The sequence below is a fragment of the Pieris napi genome, chromosome 11 (assembly GCF_905475465.1).
Source record: "Pieris napi chromosome 11, ilPieNapi1.2, whole genome shotgun sequence".
Lineage (NCBI taxonomy): Eukaryota > Metazoa > Arthropoda > Insecta > Lepidoptera > Pieridae > Pieris > Pieris napi.
Window position 1 is genome coordinate 5,503,350 of NC_062244.1, and position 21,316 is coordinate 5,524,665.

The 21,316-nt window shown below is 31.9% G+C and overlaps 1 protein-coding gene and 1 non-coding gene across 2 annotated transcripts; one reads left to right on the top strand and one right to left on the bottom strand.

The window, feature by feature from the left end:
- Positions 1–216: 216 nt before the first annotated feature.
- LOC125053950 (endochitinase) lies at positions 217–17,781 on the top strand. The gene is made up of 11 exons (XM_047655585.1): positions 217–319; positions 4,421–4,480; positions 7,373–7,539; positions 8,558–8,723; positions 11,628–11,850; positions 12,273–12,396; positions 13,028–13,225; positions 14,007–14,303; positions 15,014–15,202; positions 15,883–15,957; positions 16,905–17,781. The coding sequence occupies exons 1-11, from the start codon at positions 250–252 to the stop codon at positions 17,022–17,024; spliced, it is 1,689 nt and encodes a 562-aa protein (XP_047511541.1). The 5' UTR covers positions 217–249; the 3' UTR covers positions 17,025–17,781.
- A 3,238-nt stretch (positions 17,782–21,019) lies between these two features.
- On the bottom strand, positions 21,020–21,091 carry Trnap-agg. Its single transcript has one exon. It is a non-coding gene; the product is annotated as a tRNA-Pro (tRNA).
- Between the last annotated feature and the right edge of the window lie 225 nt (positions 21,092–21,316).

Genomic DNA, 21,316 nt, shown 5'->3' on the forward strand with positions numbered 1-21,316 from the left:
AAGGTTGTAGTGCTCGTTGCCATGGTAACCATTTTTCCATAGAATATCATCTTTAATCCATGTATAATAGTCCTAGTTTATACTTCTTTACGAAATGCATAATAAATATATGTATTTTCTTAGTAGAATAAAATAGTATTTTTTATATTTAAAGCTTTTTATTAGGTTAACAAAAACCAAATACTTAATGGTAACCATCTGAGAAAAAGGTTTAGTGAATATTTTGTATATTGTGCGCACCCTGTGAGGATGCGCGGGCGCATAAAACCGCGATGCAATGTCGCCACGGGACAATCACACGCACGCCGCCTCGCGAAACGTGAGTACCTTTCTTATACTAGTGGATCAAATGCGTAAAAATAAATCTAGTATTTATAAAACAGTGAACGTGATATAAGGGTTTTAATTATTTTTTATTAAAAAAATTACATTTAACCAATAATTAAATTACAATTAATTTCATATATAATTATATCGAAACGTTTTATTTAATTTATTAAATATTTTAATAAGAGTACACACAATTAATAGTAATTCGTATTATAATAATAATAATATACAGCTGTATATTTCGTGACTTACTTCGTGAATTTTTGCCAAATAAGGTTGTGGTTTACTTTTTCCGGTAAGTTCCGGTAATACATATTTTAATTAGAGTTACTAGCATTGTATAAATAATGCAATAATTCATTTCCTAAACATTAAATGGATATTGGACTTCAATGTATGTAACAACAAAGACGTATGTGATTCATTGTTTGTAAACAGAGTTACGTATAATACCTGCTTAACTCGAAAAGGGTTATTTTAACTATAAATAAATAATAATAATTTTAAATGAGGCCAATAAGAAATTCAAAAACATTTTAATGATAAAATAAATCCATTGGATAAATTAATACATAACTAAAACAAACCCTTTTCTGTTAATCAAGAATAAGTCACTTTATATTTAACTTAATTTTTAAATTCACTATACACTATGTATCTATTTCAAATTTAATTTCTTAAAAATGTTTAATTTTCACCAAAAAGTTTTCACTTAGAATATTTTTTTCTATATATAGGCTATAGATATTTTAAATTACAATCAGATATTTAAATTTCGAATATCAGTTAAACATATAACATTGAACGTAAAAAAGGTTCTACACCATAAAGGTTTCACTTTCGGACGGTGACCTTAAGTTCTAAGGATATTGACACTATGAACTCATCACTTACTATGCCAAGCACGTGCTGTCGTTGCATGAGCCATGCTAACTGCCTCGAAGAATTTTTTTTCAATATTAACTATGAATTATGATTGTTTTATTCAGCTTCGTCAGGGCATATAAATTCATTTGCATTACTGACACAGTTTAATATTTGGTCTATAGAACGATGAAGTTTAAAACTATTTGGAAAAAGTGTTAAATGTTTTAAAACAATTGAAAAATTCATAAATCTATTAATACTAATCCGCTGAAAAAAAATTAAACAAAATTGCCAATGGAAGCGTGCGATCTTTATGTGAACATATACTGTTGTATAATAATATAACAAAAATGTTCATCTATCCCTAATATTCTTGTAGTAATTATAAAAAATATTAAATTCATAGCAAACTTTTTTCTTTTATAATAGTATTTTTTGAAAGCACACGCTCCTATAACTAACAGCCTATTGTTGAAAAAATTGCGTTGTTACTTCATTAAAAACCAAATATGTTTTCCAAATTTAAAATATTCCATAGACAATTTATATTTTTCTAACATGTGCTGCACAGTTCATTGATTCTATGATCGATGCCTGCATACAAATTCGGGAAGTGTTTGATTTTGCTGTTTGAGGAAAAAGTAAAATAAACAAGGAAAAAGGACAATTGTTTAATAAAACACAATCTGTTCAATGTACGTGATTTGGGTGAATGAAAAATGCTTCGTTTCTTTGTCTTAAAATGGCTTAAACATCAATATGAAATAAGTTTTGTATCGGTAAAGAAATTTAAGTAATCATTACTTACTACTATCCATTTTTGTGATTTTTTCTGTTGTTTATGACAAAAGAGGTTGCTTAATATAATGCCTGGCCCGGCTTCACACGGCATTCTAATGATGAAAGTGTATTTTAAGTCCTCTTAATAATCTTATTTAAGTAACAAATGGTATATTTGTATTCGAAGAGATGAAACCTTTAAGCTAAAACGTTCAGTTTGCTTATTGCCGATTAAAACATAGTCAATGTCATCGAGATATATTGATAAGTTTTTAATGCTGTAATGAATCAACGTTTATTCCTCACTCAATGTGTATTCAAATATTCGTGAAATCGCGAGCATCAGTTATATTATCTACAGAGAAAAAAGAATCAGTGGAGCTACAATCTCTTGTTCTTGGCTAAATTCTGTATCATCTATATTATGTTCCTCGCGTAGACTACGCGCTGTACGAGAGAGGTTTCGCACATATAATAGGCCGTGATTCGAACGCACGATCTCATGGTCGAGTGGTTTACAGAGAGTAGGTAGCTATTTTTGTTTCGAACAGTTTGAATGTTCGACTCTTACGGCAATTAAAGGTCTGGTCAAAAAATATAAAAGTCACGAATCCAAGAAAGTTTTAAGGGCATTTTTAATTAAGGGCTCTCTCGGATTGTCGAGTCTTAAAATAAACCGTTGGAAGTTACATTATAAACACCCACACTTTAGTCGCTTCGTTGTCGCGCGAAATAAATATAAACACTTAAAAATTGGTGCCGAGTTTTAATGTCAACAAAATACTTAATAACCCGCAAGATCAACATTAGTGAATACATTAACATAGATAATTAAAATGTATTTAGATATTCTGCGGATGTCAAACCGGGTCTCGTCTATGTCAAATAAGAACTAGTTTATGAACTACTGTGTAGGTGATTGAATTGAATAACTATTTTTTTTCAACTAGTGGCTTGTTCGGTACTGTGTAGCAATCAATATGTTTTTAAATCAGATCAGTTGTTGAGATTTTTAGTTATAAAAATCTTATCTCTTTGTAATATTAGTAGGTAATGCTTCTTTATGACCTTTTCTAGCTTTATAGTTCAAAATGGGTATTTAATTAATATATACCATACTATAACCATAATAATAAAGACTTATATTACCCAAAAGGAGGTACATACAGAACACGAATTAATGGAAATAACAATAACCAACGTAGACTATAATAATAACAAAACTAACGCTCATATGCTTTGTAATTTGTATGATATATGATAGCGTAGACAAAAATCTCACTTTGACATGAATACTTTTAAAATTTGACTTTTATTTAATGAAATTAGAGTTTTTGGAATTAATTTCACGAATAAACATATATCACAATTATTCATTAGGAGTTAATCGTTAATAGGTCATTTAACATTGAAATAAACTCACATTAACTGTCCTTAAACCAGTCATTAGCTAATTGAACTTTAAATTTCCTAGCTGATTCGCGCTGTTTTATGAATATTAATTAAGATACTATTAGATATAAGTTAATGTGTTCATAAATTTACTTCGAGTCTGACGATAAATTTATTCAAAACTTTATTTGACAGGTGTGTTTGCTTTAGGGCATTGTCCAAAATACTTTGTTTATCATAAAACTGTGCTTTGATATTATTATTTTTTTTATTATCTCATTGTTTACCAACTTATAAGATGGCACAATTATTAAGATTTTGGGACGCACAGCGATCCCTGTTTAAATTTTGTTTAATTTACTTCTGTAATTAAGAGTCTTCGGAGAAATTAAAAACGTATTCACGCTTTAAAAAAATGTTTAGTGCCTTTTTTAATTTCTTTTCATACGAATCTATTTGCGAAACTTCTAAATCAAAATTTAAGAATCTTATCGATTCTGAGTTGTTCATATAAACTTATACCATATTTAATTAAGTTAAAAAAAATAAAAAAGGATTATGCCTGATAAGTAATAAAGAAATATTCTTATTAATAATATAATTTGATATTTGTAGAAACTTTGTTGTGCATAATTATTGTTGTTCCATATAAAGTTCACTAATTATAGGATGTTTTTGCTAAGTAGTTAGTAGTTTAGGTCAGACCGGTGATAAAGTAGAGCGGTTGTACCGTTATAATACAACTATAATATTCCGTTACTCAGCACATTTACTTGTTAAATGACATTTAACTTTTAATTTTATTTTCAACGCTATTTAAATTTAGAACGTTTTAAATTTATTTAGTCATGAGGTTTTATTACAATAATCATCTAGGTTACTAGGAATATTTTTTCCATATTTAAAATTTTTTAAAAATACGTTCCATTTTTAAATTGTTTTGAATGGTTTGGTGTAGCGGCAAGTAGAGAAAGTAGAAGTATTGACTTTTCTAATAAGTAATACTATTTCGAGGGTTTTAGGTGACTTAAACTTTTTAAATTTGTTTCAGACAAAATGCGGTTATTACTAGCATCGCTTGCAGTCCTGACTGCGTTCTCTACAGCTGCGGGTGAGTAAAGTACAATAATACATGGCAATAGTAATAAGAATTATCGTTCCGTTATTATAATACAACACTACGCGTTTTTATTCTGCAAAGTGTATTTAACAATTTAATACATACGTTAGAGCACATTGTCCATAATGTTTATAATAAAACAAAACAAAATCGCTATCGCACCGGAGATAAAACAGTTTGTTTTCAGGCTTGAAACTGTAAGCTAGACTGTTTGCGTCGGTTTCCTTTGTTAACGAAGCGATCGCATAGTTTCACTGTTTACTAATTCCGACAATGCCTTGAGGCTACTCCTATACTGGTATTAATTGGACGTATCTTGCAGCAAAATTCACTATTTCTGATAAAATGCTTCTAGTTCCCGATCGCAACTTCGTAACCGTGGTGTTCTAAATTTAAACTTCTATTTATTAAATTAACGTGTATTGTATTCAATGCAAAGCATGCTTTTATAGTCTATGGTTTATTGCTGAGATGAAAAGAAAATAGGTGGGAATAAACAAAATTTGTATATATGGTAGTATTTAAGAATAAGTATCATAACTATTACTATGATTCTATAAGACTTGATATTGTTGTATGTTACCATATCCATCATTTAGGTAGAAAAGTATTAAATGCTGAAGGCTTCTTACATGACATGACATATCCAATATAAAATCGACTACAGTCTATAATATATGTACAACTTAACTTAACTCCAAAAAAAAAAAAAATTATGTCTATCGTCTGTTATGCATTAATTATCTAGAATAATACATTCCATTTTCAAACTCCAAGAGAGTTGAGATTATTTTATTGGCGCGAATTTACGTAAAATTGGCAAAGTTTTTTGGGAAGTTTATCTTCTTCGCGTAAATCTCAAGTTTAATTTAAATCCGTTCACTCTTACGAATTATAATAGCAGTAAAGTTTATGATTCGGATCGGGGACGTGATCGCGGGATGTGTGCGATTTACATAAAATTATTGGAGGAACTTACATTTTAATACGCTTCAAATTGGAATTTCAGAGTTCAGTGTAAATTAATTTTGTGGATATTAATAACACATTTCAGTTATAATCTATACTGTAACGCTCTTGCTAATTATTCTTTACCACACTATATTAGTTTTAGAAATCAATGGTCAAATCAATTAAATACATTCTGTTTGACAACTTTTATATAAAACACATAAACATGTCAAGCACCGGCAACCGTGCCCTTCAAGGCAAACCTAACTTTTGCATATTACTAGCTGATCCGGCAAACGTCGTTTCGCCATGTATATCATTTATAATAAAAAAATAGGGGTTGATCGTAGAGGGGTGAAAGTTAGGGATTGTATGTTTTTTTTAATGCTGTATCATAAAAAAATAGAAATTAAAATTTTTGTCTAAAAAATAAAATAACAAATTTAGGGGTGGACTACCCCTAACATTTAGGGGGATGAAAAATAGATGTTGGCCGATTCTCATAGATTCCGGATAAGCACAAAAAATTTCATCAAAATCGGTCAAGCCGTTTCGAAGGAGTATGGCAACGAAAACTGTGACACGAGAATTTTATATATTAGATTATCACCAAGTCATCGCATTTCACACGTCTTCGTTTACGAGAACGTAAAACAAATGACAAGATAAAACATTCCGTTGCGTGAACGGCATATTGAAATGACGTATTGGATAAGATGCTGCCGACCAATAACAATCAATCAAGTGTTTCATTCATCAACTAGGGAACTGTGGAATCGACTCCCGGCGGGGGTCTTCCCTGAGAGATAAGCCGTCCAATTGTTTAATGAAAAGTATACTCAAAGGCCAGCAACGCACCAAATGGCGTTACACTGCTGATGACTACCCTTTTTGGGTGTTTTATAAACAAAAAAAATCTCTCTCTCTCTCTGAATCTTTCTCACTACTCTCCCACATCTCGCTCCATGGCACTGTGCGTGATGCGACGTTCGCTCTATCTCACTCTCTCTCTCGACTTTTCTCACTTGTTTCATCCCTAATCTCGCTCCATGGATATTTGCTTCATGCTACGTTCGCCCTTTCTCACTCTCTCTCTATCGGTCTCAATCTCTCCTTTTTCTTCCCAAAAACGCTGCACATCTTCGTGGCGCTAATATTATTCTTATTGCGTTTCATCCTTAAAAAAATTACCTACATGTTATGAAAACTATCTCTCATAACGTACGCAACAAGTTAGGCATCACTTATTATATCGCCGCCTTTTTCGTAAGTGTTTATTAATTACCCTACTAGGCAGTTGATGATTAATTACATGGTAATTCCAATAGGTTTGCTAATCTCAATCAAGTCCAATACGCTTAATTATTATGTCTGGGTTGACTTAATAACGCCAATATCGATTTACCTCCGCTTCTGTGCGAATATTGTCCAATTAAGGTAGAACCCTGTTATTATGGAGAAATTAGCTTACGTCGTAATATCTTAATATGGGATCATTTTGGGCAAAAACTATTACGACTGTGTATATGTGATCTGTACTTATTTATTAATATACTTTAAGTTCACGTACAAGGTTCAATATTTTATGTTACATTAAATAAATTTACTGGTATTGTTTTTATTCTTCTAGTAATTCCTTCTAAAAGCGGGATAATTTAATAGAAAAGAGCGTACAAATTCTTAAAAGCACATTCGCACGCACTCACGTACCGTCTTGCATTGAAAGTGTCCATGTATCATTTATCATCAGTTGATTTCCCCCTGTTCTATAAACAACAACAAAATCGAGAGAAACAATATAAATATATACATTTGGCGAGTATATTATTAGATATCAATCAAGTAAGTGCTTGATTGTGGGGCTAACAATTAAAATTGGACCATTAACATTTTAATTCGCGGAAATAACTGGTATTAAATCTTCTTTAACAGCGGAACAAGGCCGTATAGTATGCTACTTCAGTAACTGGGCGGTGTACCGACCGGGTATTGGCAGGTATGGTATAGATGACATCCCAGTTGACCTGTGCACCCACATCATCTACTCCTTCATTGGAGTTACTGAGAATACCCATGAGGTGCTGGTTATAGATCCAGAGGTAAGTCACTTCTTCATTGTTAATACATTCTAATTGATTAGTTAGTGAGCACTATAAGTGTGCCGAAAATACTTACGGCATTATTAAGGAATGCTACTTAATAAAAATCTGGTTTAAGTAGTATTGACGCACTAACAAAGTGCGCAAATCGAAGGTGTTGCATACAAATCGTATTCAATGTCTTCTAGAACAAGCCCACATGTATAAAGGGTAACGCGAGATTATAGCCATAGATTAAAGATTTTGTACGAAATTAAATGGGAGTCAATGCGGTAACATTTATTTACATAATTCGTATAGGCACTGACAGTGCGTGGGTTCAATTGGAGCCAAATAGACTACACAGACTTGTTTCTATCTAGACTTATTTTTATTTAAATTTGCTGACGTAATCATAAATCAAAAAACAAACGGTTTCTTAAGCCTGCAAATACTTTATTGTCACTAACATTGTCTGAATTGTACCCTTTTTACCAACTTTCTAGTGTCAAACAGTGTTAATCCAAATATAATTCTGCGTATTTAACGAATCAAATATCGCTTAAGAGAATTTAACATAAATGCTTTAAAATTTAATAAGGCAATTATTTTTAATCAAGGTAGATATTGAAAATTGATTTACGATCTTCGTATTAAATTATCAATTAAGTTTCGCGCTATTATTTAAAAATGACATCGTTTATGGATATTATATTTGTGCTATTCTCAAGTGTATTAATTAAATGTTGATCGCTTATACTAGTTTGAATGTTTTATTATAATTTAAACGATATTTATAAAATGTGTGATTTTCCTTGTATAAAAAGTGTCTTATCAGATTAGCCAAAACGTTAAATATATATTAAACATATAGTCATGGCGAGGAAACCCGAAAAAGCTAATTATCTATATAAATATTAACTTTTACGATTGACATCCTTACAAATTTCTTAAATATTTGCGACGTCAGTACTATGATAACAATAACCATATCTTACGAAACATTGTTTTCGACAAACAAGCTAATTCGCAATTTCAGCTCGACATAGACAGGGGAGGTTTTCGTAATTTCACCTCGTTGCGTAAAACACATCCAAATGTCAAGTTCATGGTTGCCGTGGGGGGGTGGGCAGAGGGGGGCTCCAAGTATTCCCGGATGGTGGCGCAAAAATCCTCCCGGATGGCCTTCATCAGAAGTGTTGTTGGTGAGCATTAAAACTTTTTTATTACCCTTATAATGTCTTAACGTAAAAAACAATTGCCTCTCGAAATAAACACAGTACAGCACACACATTTAAACAGTATTTCATCTGGGGTTTCTTAATAAATATGTACCTTATACATACAAAAATTCAAGAAAAATTCTTCATAAACACAATAAAAAGTCAGGACTTTTTAGTTGGTGGATGTCTTAGTTATTATATACTTAAAGTGCTTTTGTTTTATACTTCTTATAAACAAGATATATTATAATCATATTTAGCCTACCATATACGTGAATATATGACAGCATTTATCATGACAAACGTAACTTGAACTAAAACAAAATTTTGCCCTTTTTAATTATGAAACAATTATATTATTACAATAAAATAATACTGATAACTTCTTGACTGTGGATGTGGTCATATAAAAGATGTATGTTCTACTCTAACTATTAAGCGACTTTTATACTTATTTGTGGGATAGGATAGTTGAGATAATCTTTAAATAAGGTCTTATATATTTTGCTTTATAAGGCAAGCATACACATTTTATTTAGCGGGTTTATTGAGGCACATCCATATCTATTTCATTTGCAATCGTTTCTACTCTTTAATAAAAACCAATGGCTCAACAATTTTTTATGTCTAGACCTCAGTTTGCTGAATCTGTTTCGTGATCCTAATAGCCAAGAAGGTAATCAGCCTTTTGTGCCCGACAGACGGCGTCGACTTTTTTGGGGCACTTGATAGTCCATTGGTGCACTACCGGGGTTCACCCCGTCGACTTCAGGGAAGAGAGTTGCACACTGAAGCCACGAACTGCTTCTTCTACTCTTAAATAGTGTAATTAATTTGATTTAAGTAGTTTTGGCCTAGTGGCTTCAGCGTGCCACTCTCATCCCTAAGGTCGTAGGTTCGATCCCTGGCTGTGCACCATTCGCTCAAACGGTGAAGGATCGTGAGGAAACCGGCTTGCCTTAGACCCAAAAAGACGACGCCGTGCGTCAGGCACAGAAGGCTACTTCACCACCTACTTGCCTATTAGATTAACAAATTATCATGAAACGATGAAGGTTGTAGCGCCATTGATTTTTTTTTTTATATTTGATTTCGTTAACTTAAGTATTTGTTGGTATGTTATAAGTCACTTGAAATACGATGTAAAAATAATTGCGATAAATATTCGAACATTCGACACATTCGACACTCACATTAATCATGGGATAGTATTATTTTAGCATAAGAAGCAGCCGGAAATAATATAAATTTCCTCACTGTGTACTATAGTATATAGTATATTAATATTGCAATGTATTATCACAAAGTTCTTGACTGTATCATGAATTATACACACAGTACGTGGAGAGAATGAAATTGTTTTTCCGCATTCTATCAGATGAATAGCAAGTATATTAATTTGTTTTAGATTTATGCCTTAAGTTAACAGCATGTTTCGTGACAGTTTTTTTTATTGTTCAAATATTGCTTTTTAATATTTAGGTAGATTAACAACTAGTAATGGTTAAATAATACACGTGTTATAGAAGCACGAAAGTTGTTTATTTCAATTAAATTTCATAAAATAAAATTTCATAAATCAAACAATAGTGTTTTTAAATTATAATATGTATATATTATTTTAGTATATATTTGTGATCGCGTTAAGTTATTTAACTAGCTTTTGCATCAATTATGACTTAATGCAACTAATAACCCCGGAATTATGATAGGGTACTTAGAATTGAGTGGTAAAATTCTTGCCTTACCTTATACAACGCGATTTAAAAACTGAAATAGCGTAGAAAATTAAATTCAAAAATACCTAGGAGCTTTGTTCAAAACAATAGCTTTGTAATGTCTGCACCGCGTTTTGTATGGAATTTTTATATATCCATTTCCTGTAGGTAGTCATGTAATATTCGAAGAGTATTTCAGAACAATTCGACAGTTGTACGTCAGAGACATTGTTTGCTTATATTGTTCTATGAAAATATAGTTCCATTTTTATTTTTTACTGTTATTTGGATGCTTTATTACGGGGCCTTATAAAGTATAGCTACTCAATATCCATAGAATCTTCATTATTCTGAAACTGAATTTGCATTTTTATAAGCTTAAGTACAGTAAAAAATTGCATTAGCGTTGTTTTAGTTAATTGGTAGTCTCTACCTAAGAAGAGTAACATGAGAATCATAAAAATAATAGAATTGTTACATTGTGCTAGAGAAAATTGTTTCCAAGTTTTTCTGTCTGATTTTAAAACTTTTCTAGTGGCTTTCAGCTCGAACACAACAACTATATGTTCATGTTATCAGAACTTATTGTATTGACGTCTACGAATACTACTAAAGATACATAAAGCTATATACTAACATTAGTCAAATCGGGTAAGATATACTTTGATTGAACAGATGCGTCAGATACTCTAATAGTTGTTGGAACCTAGAAATTCTTCTATTAACGTATATGAATATAACATACATAAAGCTATATACTAATCTTATATTTAAAAAAAAACGGAAATCTTAAGGTTCCACATTGCACACGTCCTGTCAAATTGGATAAGACTTTGAATGAACAAATGCATCTGATACTCTAATACTTGATTATAAAACAATTTTTTACCGGATTGAAGTTATGTATTTACAATTACTAATTATTATTTATAAATATTTTTCTACAGCTGTGATACTTTTTGACATTCAACACCTTTTGTCACCGTGACCAAACACGCTGTAAAGCACGCGAAACGTCGGTTTAATTTAAAATTATGAAAAATAATTGTAAATAAACTTAAATCCGGTAAAAAATTGTTTTATTATAAATGTGTGAAAGTTATGTCAATAAAAGACAATACTCTAATACTTGTTGGAACCTATACTCATTTTCTTATTTTTATTTCAGACTTCCTAAAGAAATACGAATTTGATGGTCTTGACCTTGACTGGGAGTACCCTGGAGCAGCAGACCGAGGTGGGTCATTCTCCGACAAGGATAAGTTCCTATACTTCGTCCAGGAGTTGAAAAGAGCTTTCATCAGAGCCGGTAAGGGTTGGGAGATGACTGCCGCCGTGCCATTGGCTAACTTTAGACTTATGGAGGGGTATCACGTTCCTGAATTATGCGAGTAAGTATACATATTAGTTAGGGCTATTGCGATCCAATTGAACTGCATGAAATAATATGGCCAGCATAGGTTTCCCAATGACCTCAACAGTAATCAGAATGGTACTAATTCACCAACGCCATTATCCTTTTCTAAATGTATATTGTTTCCCGTCGATTAGAAAGACACGGACAAGAGCTAATAAAATTTCTACAGACAATACAAATAAAAAATTGGAAACCCATTTTATACTAAAAAATAGTGTAATATACTTTTCAACAAGATCACTATGGTCATAAGAAACATACAAGCTGTTTGTTCTAAAGAGAGATTAATGAATGTAAGATCAAGTAAAGCTATGAAATGAAAATATGTATGGTGAATACATCACTGTACCAGGTACCTATTGTAGATCAAGTATATGATTGGAAATTCCTTTTCAGCCTCCTAGACGCTATACACGTGATGTCATACGATCTTCGCGGTAACTGGGCTGGATTCGCTGATTTGCATTCGCCCTTGTACAAGCGTCCTCACGACCAGTGGGCTTATGAAAAACTTAACGTGGTATGAATTAAGGGAAATATTATGTTTTATAGGGGTTTTAAAACTCTTTATTAGAGTTCATGAGGCGTTCTTGAACTATACTGGGGTTTTATATAAACAGACAAATTTAATTAGAAATAAATAATACTAAAATTGTAATATTTATTAATGTCACAATTATTTTTAGAGTTTAATAATTTTATTGTTTACAATGAAGTATATAGTATTATTAATTTATTAATTTTAATATTTCAGTTTTACAATCAAGTATACAGTATTTACAATTTTCATAACCTATAAAGTAAAAAGAAAGTAATTAAAAATAAAATCAAAACAAAATAAAAAAGTTTGGTCCCTGTGGCAGTGTATCTTTAACGCTGGCAGCATTTCCTCGCTGTATTGCGATACTTATTCAGCAACCACCAGCAGAAAGCACCAGCTCTGGGGTCACCGGTACTATCTACTAGACGCCAACTTATATCTTTAATAAGCACCTGTGCACTTGAACTTGAATTAAATTATTATTAAATAATTAACAATTTTATTAATTTCACAAATATTACAGTAGTACAAATGGACATATATTTTTTTTTACTTTATTACTTCTGGTTATAAATGATTAAATCTGTGCTAAACACTGGCCAATTTTCAGAACGACGGTCTAAACCTCTGGGAGGAAAAGGGATGCCCTTCAAACAAATTGGTTGTCGGTATTCCCTTCTACGGGCGGTCTTTTACCCTCTCAGCTGGAAACAATAATTATAACCCCGGAACTTACATAAACAAGGAAGCGGGTGGTGGAAATCCAGCTCCATACACCAATGCAACTGGCTTCTGGGCTTATTATGAGGTTAGCTATATAACAAAACCAAAATAGTATTGATGTTTAATAAGAATACATATGTGGTTTTTAAATTAAATCGACTTGCAAATGTTTGTTATTTATCAAATTATTTTAAAAATTATAGCACATTGCACGGCCGCCATACAATTTTTAAAAAATAATATTATTAGTTTATTTATTTATTTATTTTCTTAATGGTATTCCTACAGCTACTTACAAGTACTATAAAATATTCAAAAAATTACACTATACACAAGAGCCAAAAATGGAATACACATTTAAACATACACAAAACACAGTTACACCTATACAAATACAAAAAAAAAAAAAAAAATTACAAAGAATATATGTATGTATGTAAATTCTAAATTCTACGATTCACAGTTCATTACAACACATTTATTATAAAGAAGGAATAACAAAGCCATTCTATCTAATAAAAGATACTAGATTTTTTATATCATTTCTTAAACATTTTTTAGATACATTAAATATTTCTATTTGTTGGTAATTCCTATTATAATCTGAAGGTATACGATGCATGACTGAGTTACGCAAATAGTTTGAATTAAACCGAGGAATTTTAAATAGTTGCGTTTGCCTTGTATTGTGTGAAGAAGGGGCGTGAAAAAGTAAAAGCGGCAATAAGTCAGGACAGTCAGTTAATACGATTAATTTCAATTCAATGACTAAAAGACATTTAAATATGGTATAAAATTCAAGTATGTTTCAGTACTAAAAAAATCTTTTGGTATTAAAATTTTTATTACCTTGAATAATCTTACAGATTTGTATGGACGTGGACAAACCCGACTCGGAATGGACCAAAAAATGGGATGAGCACGGCATGTGTCCCTACGCATACAAAGGCACTCAATGGGTCGGATATGAGGATCCTCGTAGTGTTGAGATCAAGTTGAACTGGATTAAGCAGAAGGGCTACTTAGGAGCGATGACCTGGGCCATAGATATGGATGATTTCCAAGGTATCTGTGGGGAGAAGAACCCGCTATCCAAACGATTGCACCAATTCATGTCAAAATATACCGTGCCACCGCCGAGACAAGGCAATACTACTCCAACTGTAAGTTGTTTTATTTATTATTTAAATATATATTATTGACAAGATTTTAAAAACCATTTCAAATTATTCAGTACTGATTATGGATATACATATATTTAAATTCTGTTCTGTTAGCTTTAAAAGTTGATAATTTCAAGAACCCGTCAAAACACTTCTCTAGGCAAGATGGCGTCGCACCCTAGAACGTACCATGTCCGGAAACATGTATTTGTATAAACTTTAAGATTTACGTGTTTATTCTTCATTTTTTTTATCATAAACAGCATCCGACGAAATTAATTTAGATACGCGATTAGTTACTGACAGATCATCATCGTCGATTATATAAAATCTGTCACTATTTTGTGTCACGTGAATGACGTGGCTTCGGCCTTTACTACCAAAATTATCCAATTATTACCAAGAACAAGACCTGGCTGTATGGACTAAAGTCCATTACCTTTCCCATTAGGGATAAATTAATATCATCATTAATATTTCTAATTATCGATTTTTAATACATTAATTATTATTTACAAGTTATATTACTGTTTCATACAGATTACTCTCATTTAATTGAACTTACAAAAATATGCAGATAATGGAATACACAAACTAATGTATGGCCCCGTCGGTATTCTATTTTTTTTAGTCTAATTCATATTTTTCGGAAATTAAAAAAAATTAAATCACCTTTATCAGTGAGTACATTGTTAATTCATTTTATACAGCCTGAGTGGGCCAGACCACCTTCAACACCATCAGACCCTTCAGAAGGAGAACCCATCCCCACCACCACTAGAGCTACCACCCAAGCTAGCAGTATTACCACCACACAAGGCACCACCTCTACTACCGCTACTAGCGAAGTAGCTGAAGAACCTCAAAAACCTGTTCTGGATGTTGAGCAACCACCAGCGGTATTTATTTTATTTCTATTTCATAATTTTTATTACCTTTCTTAGGTCAAATTGCATGTTAAATTACAAATTATATGAGTGAGGCTAGTGAGCCGTGTTGGCCTAGAGGCTTCAGCGACTCTCATCCCTGAGGTCGTAGATTCGAATAACAGCTGTGCACCAATGGACTTGCTATATACGCTTTTAACACTCGCGAAGGTGTAGGGTAATATCGTGAGGAAATCCCTTAGATCCAAGTCAACGGCGTACATTAGGCTGATCACACACTTGCATACCTATTAAGAAAAATAGACTGCCCTTTTTGGTCGTCCCGCAAGCACGTTTGCCCTCCTATTATATAAAAAAAAAACTGATCACTTAACAGATATACCAAAATCTGATTCCTAAATCTAAAACGTCGTAGCGCCATTGGTTTTTATCGTCGAAGGAGGTTTTTGTTGGACTATAATCAACAATACCGCACGAATTTATAAAATTTTTGACGAATGTAGGGCTGCCCACACAAAGATTTTATAAAAGTTTAATAATTCAATTCCAAGATTGTTTGTCTCCAATACCATGAGATGAAGTGGATAATCAACCATAGACTATAAATAAATGTTATCTTAGTGCGTTTATGCTAGTAGAAATTACTATTACCGTAATACCCTTAGAACAATTTTTATAAAAAAAATTTACAGGAGAATGAAGTGGATAGCCCCGAGATCTGCAGATCTTCTGAAGATTACGTAGCGGACAAAAGCCGGTGCGATAAGGTAAGATTAACAGAATACCTAATTTTTTAACTTTGTTAGCTGGAATAATTTAAAATTGATTGAGATCTTAAATCTTATTTGTACGGCTTAAGACAGAAGTTATAAATAAGTAATATCAATTTTAGAATACGTTTACTTTATTAACAATAATAACATACAAAATACTTGGTCCTCTTGTAAATTATGTATTGTGTTTTCAAATAAGGTATTATTTGCATTGTAATACGTGAACCGTGAGATTAGCTTTTATTTTTATTTATTTATTAGTATTTCTTTTTTTTTCCTTATAAGGAAATTCCCAAACATATCCGCCCGTTGCATTCCTAATAATTTATGTTAATTGTTTTTATTTTAATGTAACGAAGTTTAAATAAATATATAATGATGATATATAGTGATGTATTTGTTGTTTATGAATACATCATAGAACATTAAAAAGTAGTTAGTATATATCTTTCATACAAAAACGTAACTTTATTAAAAACTATTTTTAGTTATAATTAATCTTGAATCTATTGTTCCGTAGGGCGTTCATTATAAGTTCGTATTGCTAAACTTCTCGGCCTTAGATTATATGACAATAATTGGAAATAGGAGAAAGGTCTACAGTAGTTGGTCTGTGACGTCATAGATTTGTTTATTATTTGTAAACACAGTTTTCTTCTTAACTTTATTTTGTTATGTACCAAATTGTTCCTAGTAATATAAATCAGTGTATGATTGACAACATTTTAAAGATTAACCCAAAACACACCTGCATATATGTATGAAGTCGATTTGTTATAAAAACTCAAAATAAATTATAACTCTGCTACTTGAGGGGTAGGGTCCCGTACAATTTTTTGCAGCTGATGACGTCATCTATTTGCGTTTGTACCACGACTTTTTGGCCACCCTGTATAGATGTTTCATTCGATTGTCAAATGTTTATAACATTTTTTTTTTAGTACTGGCGTTGCGTGAACGGCGAAGGCATGCAGTTCACATGTCAATCAGGGACTGTCTTCAACACAGCGTTGAATGTATGTGATTGGCCTGATAACGTCGATCGTAGCGAATGCAAATAGTCTTCATGTTTAATATAAAAGACTTTATTCGATGTACACTGATACAATCTAAGTTAAATAGATCGCGTGGTAAGCGTGCTGGGAAGAAAAATGTTAATTTCTTGACCGGAATAAAAAATCGTATATCAGTCTAATAATTTTGATGGATATTATTATTTTATTCACAAGTCTTATTGCAGTATTTTAATATATGTACTTTCGTCTTTTTCTGCCAAATTGTGTTTACGATGTAATAAAAAGTGATAGATGAGTACTTTAGTCAAAACAATGCAATATGATTTATTTTTATAATTATATATCAGCTTGAGGTAAGTTAATTTCTTAAAGAAATTCTATGTTCAAAGTTTAAAAAAAATCGTTTCAAATTAATTTTTAACACAAAAATATTGTCCCAGATGCTGTATTACAATATTCCCTAACTGTTCTTTAAATCTTTAGACTCGATAATCTCTTAAATAACAAAGCCCGGTTTAACAAAGTTTTACCACTTCAGACGTTCATAGTACATTGAATAAATAGTCCTTTTAATCGACGTAGATTAGTGATTAGACTTTAAAGAGAAGTAGAGATTCATAACAAGTATATATAATTTGTGTAGATAAAGCGTAATTTGATCGTTTAATTGCACTTTAAAAGCGAACGGGGGGCCTCATAGCCTAGCGGTCTTATTAAGTGGCAGCTAGGTGAGGGGTACCGGGTTCGATTCCCGGTTCGAGGGCAAGTTTTAAATTAATTTAAATTTGTTCTCGGCCTTTGGGATGTGCGGTACCGGGCGAGTGCCTAAACCGTACATGGAGGTCGAATTTCTGACAAGCACGAATTATAAAAATCCTATACTTGACGCTGGCTAATGCACAAATCGAGAGCCATAAAAAAAGCGAATCTGTAAAACGACTTCATGAGTACATTAACCTTTCAAGTTATTTGACTTCATATTAGTAATTTATGAACTCCCACATATCGTAATAAAATTGTCTTTATCTTGTATTAAAATCTTTACCACTATAAAAATTTTAAAATAATGTGAACATCATATTATGTTTGTGTCAATATGTTCTACGTTAGTTTTAAGATGCTTTTAAAACGGTTTCGTTTATAAATTAGTTATAATCGAGGTTGTTTTATTAAATGAGATTTAGTGGAAGACTGGTAAAAAATGAAATTATGTAACTCACTTTCATATAATTTTAGGTAATAGGCATAAGTTTTCAGCGTTCAGACTGAGTTATTTATTTTGCTGAAGGATTAAATATAATAAAATATATTGGCATTTTTATTTCCTCAAAGTCAAATCAAGAAGTAAAGGAGAGATGCATTGAAAATATTGAAAATTGTTTACACAATGTACTCAGTTACTTATAATATATAGTAATTGTCGCTTTTTCTCTTTTTCTATGGTTTATAACGTACATGCGAACCTGGAATGAAAAGCACCTACGAAAGAGCTTTAAAGGGAAGAAAGAAGGACTGTAGAGAGAAAGGAAAGCTGAAACTATTGCACGATTAACGGATAAAATAGCACAAACATATCGTATTAATACACACAATGTACACGCCAAAAAAGTAATCGTATAGACGAGAAGAACTTATAATGCGTAGGAAGGGACTGAATAGGTATGCCCACAATATTTGCATAAGAATCTATGAAAATATTTATTTATTGACCAGGAAACTGTAAACATAGGTAAAAATCTTGTTTACAAAAACATAAAAGATAATTTACTGTTTTGCATGCAGTGTTACTTAAGTATCTAAGTACACATATGAAAAAATATCAATCAATGAATATAAAGCCGCATAATTTATTTGGTTAGAAATAAGAAATAGTCCTTTAATTGTATAGTCATATCGTAAAAGGCTTTAGGGTAAAACAACTCAAGAAATTAACAATACATAACATTTTGTGAGGCTAGACATAATTGTGGCTGATAGTGTTAGTGAATTAACCTCGCTCGTTACACATTATGTGGCTACATCCATCACTGTGCAACCACATACATCATTCATTCTGAATTTACATGCACATATTTAGGTAATCGATATTATGATTAATAATTATGATATGTATATTGGACTATTTTCAGAGACTTTATATTACTGTATCAGTCTGGCTTCGGATAGTTGGCTCTCAGTAATGGCCTCAAAAGGAAGAGTCTCTACGTTGTCTTGCGATTGGGTAACATCACCAATTATGATTGGACTATTACAGACACGTGATTCGTTCTTTGATTTCAGTATCCTAATCGCACGTAACGTGGCGTTTGTTGTGTTTTTCGTTTAGTATTTTTACACTCTTATGCTACTAAACCAATACATTTTTATTTAAAAAATTGGTAATGAATTCCATGTTAAAGGCCAAATACATTGACTTTGGTAATCATCAAAGTAAATAAATTTTCTACGGACTAAAATTTACATATTCTGTCAAATTAGCCACGAATAAAACCACCAAACATCGCTAAGCAAACCTGAAGAGGCGTACATAAACACAGCTCGGGATCTTTATCATATTATTCTAACCTTTGGCAGACACTGTACGTGGGTTATAGAGTCAACATATTATCTCCCATTTTCACCGCAGGCTTATAAAAATAATTAAATAAGCAGTGAACGGCTGAATTAAACAAATCATATAAATACGCCATAATAGCGATGCGATACGATAGCGATACTACGATAGCCTATCGTAAAAGAATTTAAGCTTATTCAGTAGTTTTTAAAAGCATTTATAAAGATTAATATCTTTGCTCTGGATAATTATAGTATGGACTAGCGATTTTACGGGGCAAGGATATTTCAGATCTGTATTTAGAGTCACTCTGTATCTTCTACCGCATTTACTACGGAGAGTTCAAAGGAGTTGTTCGCATTAATACCTTCAGCTGAGTTTCATGATGAGACATTGAGGCAGAATACGAAATTCCACCCGTATCACCTCGACGAATGAAGTTGAGCGTTTTTTAAGGCAGTTTTTTAGGCACACCACCACCAGCTGCCCACGGAAGTATTTCCCAACCAATTCGACTTAGGATCCTTTCACAATAGCGAACCAATTCTTAAAAGGCCGGCAACGCAGTTGCGATCTCTCTGGCATTGATAGTGTCCAAGGGTGGCACTTTTGCACTTATACTATCAAAATAATAAAGAGTCATTCACTGATCTCTTATGGTAGATAAACTAATTCCAATTACACTGTATTGTATCTTAATCCCCGATTTTTTAAGGAATGATTTAAGAACCGAAAGTAAAGGCTCATTTTTAGCTTTCGTTTTGATTTATGGTAAACATAAACTTTTTTTATAGCTTATAGCTAATAGCTTGAGTAACCTTCAACTCAAAATGAATGACTCTAATGTCTGTTATAATTCCAATACCATGCTCAAATAGCTTTTTCAATATTTCGTTCTTATCACTTTAAATATAAAGAATCGTGCCAAAGTATTTAATATGAATAAGATCCTAAGTTCTCTCCAATGAAGATAACAGTACGATACGATAAATTTGAACAGTCGTTTGATATGAGAGGGCGACGGTATCTTTTAAGGCCCACTTAACTTTATATCAACAATACAAAGGTAAATCAGACTTCAACGAAAGGAAAAATAAACAATAATAAATAATAAGCGTTATTTGTATGAAACATAAAATTGTGTTTAGTCAATATTAAAGTATTTAAATGTTGTATAATTTATTATACCTTTTCGTATGCAATGCTCGTTTTAACAGATTGCAGATTGCATCTCATTAATTTGGAATTTAAATGTTTTATTGTGCGTAAAACAGAACTCGTAGTAGTAAAATATTCTTTCTTTTGTAGGAACGAACATAATATTTGTTTTTGTTCCGTTTTGATAAAGTAAACAAAGCTTACGTGGACAAGTGGTTAGCACTGAGGATCTTGAATCAATTACCTGCGAAACATAATATTGTAAAATGCTGAAAAATTATTTTCTCGGAAATAAAAGCTTGCTAGAAAAGCACGCAAAAAATTTTGCGGGCTCGTCCGGGATTTGAACCCGGGACCTCTCGCACCCTAAGCGAAAATCATACCCCTAGACCAACGAGCCGCTTACACAAATTACGAAATTGTTCAGTTGTTAATAGATCTCCGTCAAATTTCCACAATGGGGTCAGATACTTTCATATTTACCGTTCACATAGCCATACAGAAAGCTTCGAAGTTAGTTTAATTTTTTAATCACTGGTCGTTTTTTATTATTATCGCTTTGCGAAGATCAAGCCAAAAGGACTTCGATTGATTTTCTTCACCATGCTTAAAAATTACATATTAT

What these genes read in the sequence shown, in the direction of transcription:
- LOC125053950 (XM_047655585.1), top strand. Translation starts at nt 250, where the DNA reads ATGCGCGGGCGCATAAAACCGCGATGCAATGTCGCCACGGGACAATCA. An exon ending in CGCACGCCGCCTCGCGAAAC is followed by an intron (nt 320 to 4,420) that starts GTGAGTACCTTT and finishes AATTTGTTTCAG; the next exon opens with ACAAAATGCGGTTATTACTA. An exon ending in CTTCATCAGAAGTGTTGTTG is followed by an intron (nt 8,724 to 11,627) that starts GTGAGCATTAAA and finishes TTTTTATTTCAG; the next exon opens with ACTTCCTAAAGAAATACGAA.